This window comes from Sodiomyces alcalophilus, assembly GCF_042370955.1.
Source record: "Sodiomyces alcalophilus JCM 7366 unplaced genomic scaffold ACRALscaffold_1, whole genome shotgun sequence".
Taxonomy (NCBI): Eukaryota; Fungi; Ascomycota; class Sordariomycetes; order Glomerellales; family Plectosphaerellaceae; genus Sodiomyces; species Sodiomyces alcalophilus.
The window spans coordinates 597,280-607,578 of NW_027263532.1; the positions used below are offsets into that span (position 1 = coordinate 597,280).

General features: G+C 56.4%; 3 protein-coding genes across 3 annotated transcripts; 1 reads left to right on the forward strand and 2 right to left on the reverse strand.

Moving 5' to 3' along the window:
* Positions 1 to 182: 182 nt before the first annotated feature.
* ACRALDRAFT_2066758 (uncharacterized protein) lies at positions 183 to 2,979 on the reverse strand (the record flags this gene model as incomplete). Its single annotated transcript, XM_071022090.1, has 2 exons — positions 183 to 500; positions 565 to 2,979. Coding segments are annotated over 2 exons (2,733 nt in total), but the record flags the coding sequence as incomplete, so codon positions are not given.
* Positions 2,980 to 4,144: 1,165 nt separating this feature from the next.
* ACRALDRAFT_1079419 (uncharacterized protein) lies at positions 4,145 to 6,324 on the reverse strand (the record flags this gene model as incomplete). The annotated part of the gene is made up of 3 exons (XM_071018899.1): positions 6,013 to 6,324; positions 5,907 to 5,941; positions 4,145 to 5,849 (listed from the first exon to the last, which is right to left on the reverse strand). The coding sequence occupies exons 1-3, from the start codon at positions 6,190 to 6,192 to the stop codon at positions 4,145 to 4,147; spliced, it is 1,920 nt and encodes a 639-aa protein (XP_070878487.1). The 5' UTR covers positions 6,193 to 6,324.
* A 308-nt stretch (positions 6,325 to 6,632) lies between these two features.
* Positions 6,633 to 9,835, forward strand: ACRALDRAFT_1047157 (uncharacterized protein). Its single transcript, XM_071015484.1, has 3 exons — positions 6,633 to 7,258; positions 7,342 to 9,083; positions 9,145 to 9,835. The coding sequence occupies exons 1-3, from the start codon at positions 6,940 to 6,942 to the stop codon at positions 9,199 to 9,201; spliced, it is 2,118 nt and encodes a 705-aa protein (XP_070878488.1). The 5' UTR covers positions 6,633 to 6,939; the 3' UTR covers positions 9,202 to 9,835.
* Positions 9,836 to 10,299: the final 464 nt, after the last annotated feature.

Sequence of the window (10,299 nt, forward strand, 5' to 3'; positions counted from 1 at the left end):
CCATCTATGATCCCAGCCCTCCATATTCCCCTACCCATGAATAGCCCCAGATTCAGATGGTCAACTCTGACCAGGACCAGAGACGTCTGTTTCCTTTACCTTGGTTTACTTCTTTGACCTCACCAGCGCCGCCCATAAACCGCATCCTCCATCACCTTCTTGACCGCCGGGCCCCGAGACGACGCAGGAACAGCGGCACCTTGGCTCCAGCGCGCACCGGCCCCAGCTCCCTCGAAGTCCCGCCTCCCCTGGCTGGCGTCAGCGACAGCGGCAGCGGGTTTGGTGCCGCGGCGGAAGAGGTCCATAATCTCGTCGAATCCGAGCTTGAGGACTCCCTTCTTGTTGCCGCCCTCGATGGCCGTCTCGGCGAGCAGGCGCTTCTTCTCCTGCAGGTCGAGGATGCGCTCCTCGACCGTCTTCTCGACGGTGAGCTTGTAGACCACCACGTCGATGGTCTGGGTTAGGCGATGGACGCGGTCGATGGCTTGTTCTTCGATGAACTAGAAGAAGCACGTTGTCAGCTCATAATCACCGTGGAGGCAAAGGAAGACGGCAACGACTTACGGGATTCCAAAACGGCTCGAGAATAATGACACGCGTCGCCGCCGTGAGGTTCAAGCCCAAGCTACCGCACTTGAGACTGCACAGCAGGATGCGCGTGTTCTTGTCGTTTCGCAGCCGGTGGAGGCTGGCCTCGCGCTCGTCGTTCTTCATCTTCCCATCATATCTCGTAAACTTGAAGCCCTCCTTGCGGAAGAATGGCTCGACGAGGTCCATCATGGAGGTGAACTGCGAAAAGATGATAAACTTGTGCTCATGCGCCTCCTTATGGAGGATCTGCATCATCTGCCGGATCTTGGCAGAGGCGAGGATCTGGCCCGGCCGGCCCTGGTGGGGGTAGTGATGGCTGTCGGCATCGCTGTACACCTCCGACTGGTCGATGCTGATATCCTCGTCGTCGTCGTCATCCGAAGACGAAGAGCTCGAGTCTCCGTCGGACAAGGACCGTCTCGCCGCTTCGGACTTTCGCGTAGGTAGGTCTGCCAGTGACGGGAACGTGTCATCCGACTCGTATGCCTCCCCGTCCTCGTCTTGGCTTTCATCCTTGACAGGCTCATCTGGTACGACAAAGCTGTCCAACTGACTGCCGTCACCATCCTCCCCTTCGGAAGGATGCAAGGAATCTTCATTCCCGAGCCACTCGCCGCCTCCCTCGGCATTCTCGTCTTCCTCCCCTCCAGCCTTGCCCAGGCGTAGCTGGCCACGCTGATCCTCCGGCACGAGCCAACTTCCCTCTTCATCGTCATCCTCATCGTCGCTGTCTATTACCGTATTCCGGTTCCTGATACGTCGACGCTGCTGCGTCTCATTGGACGAAACGCCCGTCTTTTCCACCGCCACTTCCTTCTTGACAACCCTCTTCACCTTCCCTGCCTTGTGCTTTGGCTTCTTCCTCTTGGCCGTCTCCTTCTCGTTGAAGTAGGCCAGGTCGCCGAAACACTCCTCGCACATATCCTGGTCACTCTGGGCCAGGTCGACGGGAAGACCCCGGCCGCAGATGCTGCAAGTCTTGGTCACGATGCCCATCCCGCCGAACATATCGGCGAGCGAGTCCATTTCCGCGTCCAAGGCCCTCTGGGACGCTTCGCCGCCAGAAAGGGCGTCGCGGTCCTTGTCGAGCTTCCCCTCCACCAGCTTGGGGTGGTTGCACGCCTGTCGGAGCCTGAGCAGGAGCACCAAGGCATTGGCGTAGTTCATGCCGCCCTGCATCATCCTCTCGATACTCGCGTCGGCGCGGGCCTCGAGTCGGTCGTAGAACCGGCGCTCGGCGGGCGAGAATGCGGTCGAGACCGTGACGACCTTGCGTTCTGTTACCTTGAACCCCGTTGACGACTTCCCATCGCCCTCCTCATTGGGCTTTCCGCCTGGGTTCAAGGCACCGTCTGCCTTGAGGATGTCTTTGGTCCGCCGTTTCATGAAGCAGCGGAGAACGCCGTGCAGCTGTCGAAGGGCATCGTGGCCCTTGCCGCTCTTGATGGGCTTCTCGATTTGCTCCTTCCACTCGGTTAGGTTGTCGAACGGCCTGATGCGCAGGAACCGGATGAGGGACTGCAGCTCCTCGAGGCTGTTCTGCATGGGCGTGCCCGACAGACACCATCGGTACTCGGACCGAAGGGCGTAGCAGGCCTTGGTGGACTTTGCATTTCTGTTCTTGATCGTGTGCGCCTCGTCGAGCACCACGCGCCACCAGTGCAGGCCGAAACATCCCACCTTGAGACCGTCGTCGGCATCGGAGGATTGGCCATATTCGGATACAAGGACCTGGTATGTCGTGACGACGACATCGTACAACGCCAAGTCTTTGAACCGCTTGGTGCGCTGCGGCCCGTGGTGAACACAGACCTTCAGACCGTGAGACTTGGCCACCTTGTCCTTGATCTCAGCCTCCCACTGCCGAATCAGGGCAAGAGGGGCGACGACAAGCGTAGTCTTCTCGGTACGTTTGAAATGGTCCTTCCAGCCGTCCTCATCCTCGCTAGGCTTTCGGTTTTTCAGAATCAGAGCAATCGTCTGAAGAGTCTTGCCCAGGCCCATGTCATCCGCCAGGATGCCGCCTTTGGGCACCCTGCCTCTTTTGACAGGTCCGAGTTCGCGACCGCGCATCCAGTCCACACCCTCGACCTGATGCGGCAATAGTTTGACCTTTAGCCCCTCTAGAGAACCATCCCTTCCGGCCTGGTCTTTGGTTTCGTCCTTGCTCGTGTCTTCGTTATCATCATCTGCATCCTCGTCCAGGCCGCCTTCGAGTAGGGCTTTCAGGTCAGCTGATGCCTTTGCAGGGTCGGTGTAGAATTCCGGCTCTCCAAACCCGGTTTTGGGTCTGTACGTTGCCGGGTTCGCATCAGGGGCGATCGAGCTGAACAGGTTCGCAGGTTCCGGTTTCCTGTCCTGGTATACGGGGACTGAAGGAACGGAAATTCGATTATCTCTGTGGTGTTCGGGTCGAGACCTGCGCTCATTGAACACACCGGCCGCCTTTTGCTTCCGGGAGGACATGACCTTGGGATGATGGCCATGGTTTGATGAGGGCCCGTGGAAGGGATCATCGCGGCGTCTGATATGCGAGAAGAAAGAGTCCAAGTCGTCGTCGTCGGTGTATCTCTGCGAGCTTTTGGGCTGCTCCAGGTTTACTGACTGGCGTGGCTTCTGCGCGGCGGGCGACGAAAGACCATCTGAAATGTCTGTTCTGCGGACCCCCTTATTGGCCTGGTGCCTATGTTGTGTGTGTTGGGAAGAGTCGGATACACGTAGAGAGTCGAATTGAGCAGTTAGAAAATCGGGGTCCAGCTCTTGGGAGCGGTGTTTCTCCAGGCGATGCGCCAGGGGCCGAGCATCCTCGTTTTGGTCGATGGGACGCAGAGGACCTTTTGGGGGGGCTCTTTCCTTGACCATAATGACAGAAGGACGAGAAATGTCACGCTTGTTTTTGTGGTTGCGCGCGACGTCTGGCCGGGGGGTGCCGCCTAACTCCAAGCAGTCGGGTTGGGTGTCGGATGCGATGCTGTCAAGGGGTCTGTAAGAAAAAGAACCACCTGGTTTTCTGTATGTCCACGAAAGGTCAGCTCTTGGTCCTTTATGTCCAAGGCAGCATCTAACCATGATAGAACCAAGTGAGGGTATAACGGACGAAGGCGGGGAGAGTCCTCACCTCATAGGCAGCAACCAGCGGAGATTCCGGTACTAACCAAGTGTCCAAGATAATGTTCTTCAGCTGAGATACCTCGCATATATATACAAGGACCCGTTGAATTTAAAAAGTGACGCGTAGAGGACACGAGGACTTTTGCGATCGCGTTGATTTGCAGGTCCTCTCTCGAGTGTTTGGGCTTCAGTTTACAATGACATAATTTCTCCCCGGCAACGGGCAGAGTTGGTGGCATATGCTTAGCTAAGCACCCGTTATCGTCTATACAGTACGAAAATTGAGCTCGCACTTTGTCATAAGTTCCACTGATACGACATTGCTGAGTCAGCGACATGATAAGAGTTTGGCAGCCAACATCACCAAACTCATCACACTCCTACTTTGCTCATCACATCTCGATGCATAATTAATACGTCCAGACTCTTACAACAATTCTCTTCATTTCGTCGGCGAATCAGAAAAAGGGTCAAATCCAACTCGCCGCTTCGCCTCATTGCGTGCCTTCCACCGTTCCTCACCCCGGAGTCCCGTCGTTGAAGTTTCTTCCAAAAAGAAATTCAAGACGTGGTCGTGGATGGTCAGATGAGACGCTTGCTCAAACTCCTGCAGGCTCGTCAGGCGAATCAACATCTCCAGCAAGGAAAGCGACGTCGTAACGGAGCTGAACGGCGACCTAGATACCGTCGCAGGCGTGTTTCCCCTAGACCCATCCGCGTCACGGGAGTGCGATAGGCTCGCACGGGATTTCACCTCATTTATCGTGTTGATGGCCGACGACGGTAAAGACATGTTCTTGAGCCGCCAAGTCAACGTCGTATCGGCCGAATCCTGGTCCCGCGGAATCTGAGCGTGGGCTGGCCCTTTCCCAGTCGTGCCGTCGCCCACCTCTTGTTCCGCTTCGTTTCGACCCCAGTTGTTCCCCGCCAGCTCATTGTCTTTGTCCTCATCCTCTTCCTCATCGTCGCTGATCTCATCTTCCTCAAACACCTCCAGAGCAATCCACTCCGGGTCGAGGTGACTAGGTAATCCCCATGAGTCGGCCGGAGGTACATCTGCGATACCGGGAACCCTAGCCTCCAGATATTCCTGCTGCAACTGCCTGTCTATCTCTCTTTGCTCGTCGCTGGGCTCCATATCCTCCGCCACAACTACATCTCCGCATGTGGTGGTTTGTTGCCTCATCTCCATCGGGGGTTTCGCGTCCACATCGCGCTTGAGAAGCAGGACTGGGTTATGCTCACCCTCTGTAGGGTTTCCGATGTTGAGGATACGCCCCGTATCCGCGTAAAAGACTTTGGATATCTGGTGCACGGGGATGGACTCCCGGAGGCCAGCCCGCGCAATGTCATCATAAGGTGAAGCTTTTTTGTCTTCTTCATCGTGGACTCTGCCATCGTCTAAATCTTCGATGATCTCAATATGGTAGGCATATTGCTCTAGACCTCCTCCCGTGGGATCGATTCTGGAGTTAGACGTGTCGTTTGGCATTTTCGGTCGATATCCGCGCGACCCATCAAAAACATAGTTGCAGGGTACCCGGCAGAGCCGCACCCTCGCCTTGTGGATGACCTCCTTCCACAGAGGCTTCCTTGTCCCGTCTTCGATCCCATACGGCTGCACCGAACGTCCAGCTTGGGACGACTTCTGAGGCGAATCAGGACTACCGGGAGAACTGCCATGCGCATCGGGTTGTGACACGGATGAGGGTGGATGATCTGCATGGCCCAGGAAAAGCATGTAGAGCGAGAGTGTGAAGGCGGGTCCAATCTGGACAGGTCGCCTGGGGTCGCCTGCGTACACAGTGTCGCCGAAGAAAAGGAAGGCACTGGCCTGCATCAGCCTAGATGGTGAAATCCCAGGAGACAGTGATGATGTGAGGTTCTCCCCCGAGGCCGTGATGGCCATGTGCAGCAGCGGAATTTCCCGATCTATGCGGCCGAGCAAATTCTTGATGTCTGAAATGATACGCGTAAGTTGCTCTCGTTGTTCTTCGGTGGTCCTGGCCCGGCCAGTGGCGCCTTGACGAGTATCCTCAACCGCCGAGGCAACCTCCTCCAGCTCCCTCCCCAACAAGTTGATGTCTCGGTGCAGCGCTTTGGCCAGCGGAAGGGCCGATTCGAGGAAGGCATTCCCTCTACCTGACCTTTCGACGGATCAGCAAATACTAGAGGCGAATAAGGATAGATAGTAAAACACATACTTGAGCTCGATCAGATCAATAGCTGGTGATAGGACCTGTGGAACAAAGGAGAGACGGTTAGTATTCTGCGAGCTTGGGCGGCGAGATTCCCAGAGAGGTAGCGGACCTTGATCTTGCTGTTCAATTGCATCTGCAATCCTTCCAGTTCTTCCAGGATACCCTTGTCGTCAACCTTTTGCAGAAGCCGCGAGCACTGGGAAACAGCATATGACGAAGTCAGGGCGATGCCAGATCGCATGGCCATATTCAGTGCCTGATACCCAAGTCGAGACAATAGGGCGTCCATGGTGAGCTTCCGGTTTCCATCTCCAGAGATGAGCCAGTCGATGCAGCACGACGGCGACCTTGGCACCTAGCTCTTATCTATATACACAGCTGGGACCAGGTAGATCACTTCTAGCTCTGAAGAGTCTTGTTGGGAAAACGACCATCGAGAGTGTTTGTATCAGATGCTAGAGCTTTGTTCATCGTGTGCTTTGACCATGACATGACCCATCCGTACCTTAGGTACATCATCAGGTACCCACCCGGTACCTTAAGAGTCGGACGGTTTAGTGGCTACGGATACGAACGTACAAGTATACAGTGTAAACCGTTACTTAACTTGACATCATGTCTGCTTACAGGGCCGTGTATATCTTCTGTTTACACGGCTACTAGGCAGCCACCCCGCATTATTCGCTGGTGGGGCACCTTCTACCAGGACACTGTCTTCTGTCAGGCGCAGAAATTCCCATTTTTCTACTCAAAATCTTTCGAACCTACTACCTCTCATACCCGTGCCTGGCCAAAGACACGGAACGACTCTCAACTCCATTTGCATCCTTCGCCCGTCATTGAGGAACTTGGACCACGGCCCGAAGCTTACCTCTCCCCCGTATACCGAACGCCTCCCTCACAGGCCAAGCCACACTTACCCCGCCATCAATTTTGACTATTAACGCTCCCGGGTCCCGACGTCCCTTCCGCATCATAAGCAGCCAGAGACATATCAGAGTCGCTCCCCACGACCATCAGCGCTCGAACATTCGCCATGTCTAACCTCAACTCTTGGGAAGACGACCCTGCCGCTCAGCAGGACGATAACCTGTCGCGGCGGGCCCAGCAACAGCTCAACATCAACCAGCAGCAGAACCCCCAAGCGCCGACCTTCCACCCTGGTGCTGCCAGCTTCCAGCCCTCGGCACAAGCCTTCCAGCCTGGCCAGCAATACCAACAAGGTTATCCAGCTCAGTACCAGCAGTACTACAACCAAGGCTACGGCTACCCTCAATACGGTGGAGGACAAGGTGGACAAGGCTTTGATCAGTACGGGCAACAAGCGTACGGACAATATGGCCAGCAAGGCTACGGTATGTCCTGATTGACTCTCCGCCTTGTTCTTTTTGTTTTTTTTTCTTGTCACGTCTAACAACCGGCTCTTCGCCATTTGTAGGCCAACAGCAGGCTCAGTATGGTCAGCACGGCCGCCAGGGCCAGCAGCAGTATCAGCAGCCACAGGCCCAGGCGACTCCGGCTGCCGCCGCTACGCCGGCCTCCGCGGCCGCTCCCCAACCGTCAGTGAAGAAGGAGGGCGGTGCGAAAGTCCTGAGCCTCGATGCAGGCACTGCCAAACCCAAGACGAAAGTTCTATCCATTGGTGGCACCGCACCTGCCAAGACCGAAAAGAAGGTGGCTCCAGAGGCGTCCAAGAGCGATGGCAGCCCCACCCAAGCCCAAGTCGGCGCCAAGGCCACTGCATCCAAGGCCATCGAGAAATCGGGATCGACCACCAAGACCACCAAATCAGGCAAGACGTCTCCCTCGCCCTCGTCGGGAAGGTCTAGTCCCACGGCCGGCTCCAAAGCCGCGACGCGGGCGGCAGATGCTGTCGAGATGGAGCAGACCGCCGACGTCGATGAAGAGACACTCAAGGAAGTCTACGGCAAGGAGCACGTCAACATCATCTTCATCGGCCACGTCGACGCCGGCAAGTCGACCCTGGGCGGTTCCATTCTTTACGCGACTGGCATGGTCGACGAGCGGACCATGGATAAATACAAGCGCGACGCCAAGGAGGCCGGTCGTGAGACTTGGTACCTTTCTTGGGCGCTGGACTTGACGTCGGAGGAACGCTCCAAGGGCAAGACGGTCGAGGTGGGCCGGGGTTACTTTGAGACGGAGAAGCGGCGCTACAGCATCCTCGACGCCCCCGGGCACAAGACGTACGTGCCCAGCATGATCGGCGGCGCGTCGCAGGCCGACGTCGGTATCCTAGTCATCTCGGCCCGCAAGGGCGAGTACGAGACGGGCTTCGAGCGAGGCGGCCAGACCCGGGAGCACGCCATGTTGGCCAAGACGCAGGGCGTCAACAAGCTCGTCGTGGTCATCAACAAGATGGACGATCCTACGGTCGAGTGGTCCCACGAACGATACCTGGAGTGCACGACCAAGCTCTCCCAGTTCCTGAAGGCGACGGGCTACAATCTCAAGACGGACGTCATGTTCATGCCCATTGCCGCGCAAAAGGCCATGGGCATCAAGGATAGGGTTCCCAAGGAAACCGCCCCCTGGTGGGACGGCCCGTCACTGCTGGAATACCTGGACGGCATGCAAGCCCTGGAGCGCAAGCTCAACGCGCCGTTCATGATGGCCGTCTCGGGCAAGTACCGCGACCTGGGCACCATGGTCGAAGGAAAGATCGAGGCCGGTGTTGTCAAGAAGGGCATGTCCATGGTCCTCATGCCGAATAAGCAGACTGTGGAGGCAATGGCCGTCTATGGAGAGACGGAAGAGGAGGTGCAGCTCGCGCAGTGCGGTGACCAGGTCCGCATCCGCCTCCGGGGCGTGGAGGAAGACGAGGTCTCGCCCGGGTTCGTCATTTGCTCGCCGAAGCGGCTGGTGCACACCGTGACGGCCTTTGAGGCGCAGATCCGCATCCTGGAACTGAAGAGCATCCTGACGGCCGGCTTCAACTGCGTCCTGCACGTCCACGCCGCCATCGAGGAGGTGACCTTTGCGGCGCTCCTTCACAAGCTGCAGAAGGGGACGGGCCGGAAGAGCAAGCTGCCCCCTTCGCACGCCAAGAGGGGCGATGGCATTATCGCCCGTCTGGAGGTGACTGGCAACCCGAACGGAGTTTGCGTCGAGAAGTTTGAGGATTACCCACAAATGGGTCGCTTTACTCTCCGAGACCAGGTACGTCTGAACAACACGTAGGAGTGCAGGGACTGTGGTCGCTAATGATGTGATACTACAGGGTCAAACTATCGCCATTGGAAAGATTATCAGGTTGATTACAGACGAGTCGTCTTAAATGCCGATATACGCACAATGGGCCTGTTCTGAGCTGGAACGGAATCCCTCGGAACCAGATCATACAACGCATGCTAGTGGGTAAAGAACAAGTGTGTCCGTCCGGGAAGAGGGATGAATATGGTCACGGCAGCAGTCTGAGCGGACAATCTTGAGATAGAGATGCCTGATACCTAGTCTTCTAGGGACAATGATGACGCGAGAAAGCCGGCATACCGGTAGTTGGAGCAGGACACGGCAGCGGTTGCGATAGAGCCACGTGTGAAATGCCATTAGAAAATTGAGGTTTCCGAACTGCATCTTCAACTGATGATTACATTGTATCGCATCGCGCATCTGTTCGCAGGGAGAGAAACAGACAGTTGACTTTGTGGTTCCGATGAATTTTCGTGTCGGTAAAGGAGCCCATGTGGGCGGCTGTATATTATTACAGGGCGACGAAAACAAGCCGGGAGGCGCAGGGCAGGCAGGCGGCAGGTTGGGTGGAATCGGCTTTATTTTGACCATTTGCTCGGCTCGATTCAAGAATAACTCGGAAGGCGGTGGGCGGGAGCAACATCCCATACGGAGCCGAGCGTCTCCCGAAAGGGTCTCCGCATGGCCTCTGTCGCTCGTGGGCTCAGCCTCAGCCACTGAACCCCCGGTCCAGCGGAGGGGTTCGGTGTGGGGTTAGCCACAGATTTACAATTTTCCCCGATTCCTGGATCCGTTCCAGACCGGCTGCTCGAAACGGAAGAGTAGGGAAAAGGGAGACCCACCAGCCATGGAAGCATGGATTCATTAGCCCAGTTTCGACGTCACGAGTTCGGTCAGACCCTGGACTGGTTACACACAAAAGGGACGAGACCTCTTTTAAGGTGTAAAAGGAGATGAGAAGCGTCAAGTTTCACGGACCCCGTGACATGGAGCCTGGACGTATCCAAGGGACACGCGACCATGTTGGGTAGCTGTGGCCGGTGGAATTTTACGTCACGAGTCTCACCGCTAAACGAAAGCCAGGTCGAGACTTTTGTTCCCCTTTTTTGCATCTCACTTTGGATGCATAGGATTGTCTCGTCGGTCAAGGTGCGATGCGGGACGTTTCAGTATGAAAAGTCGG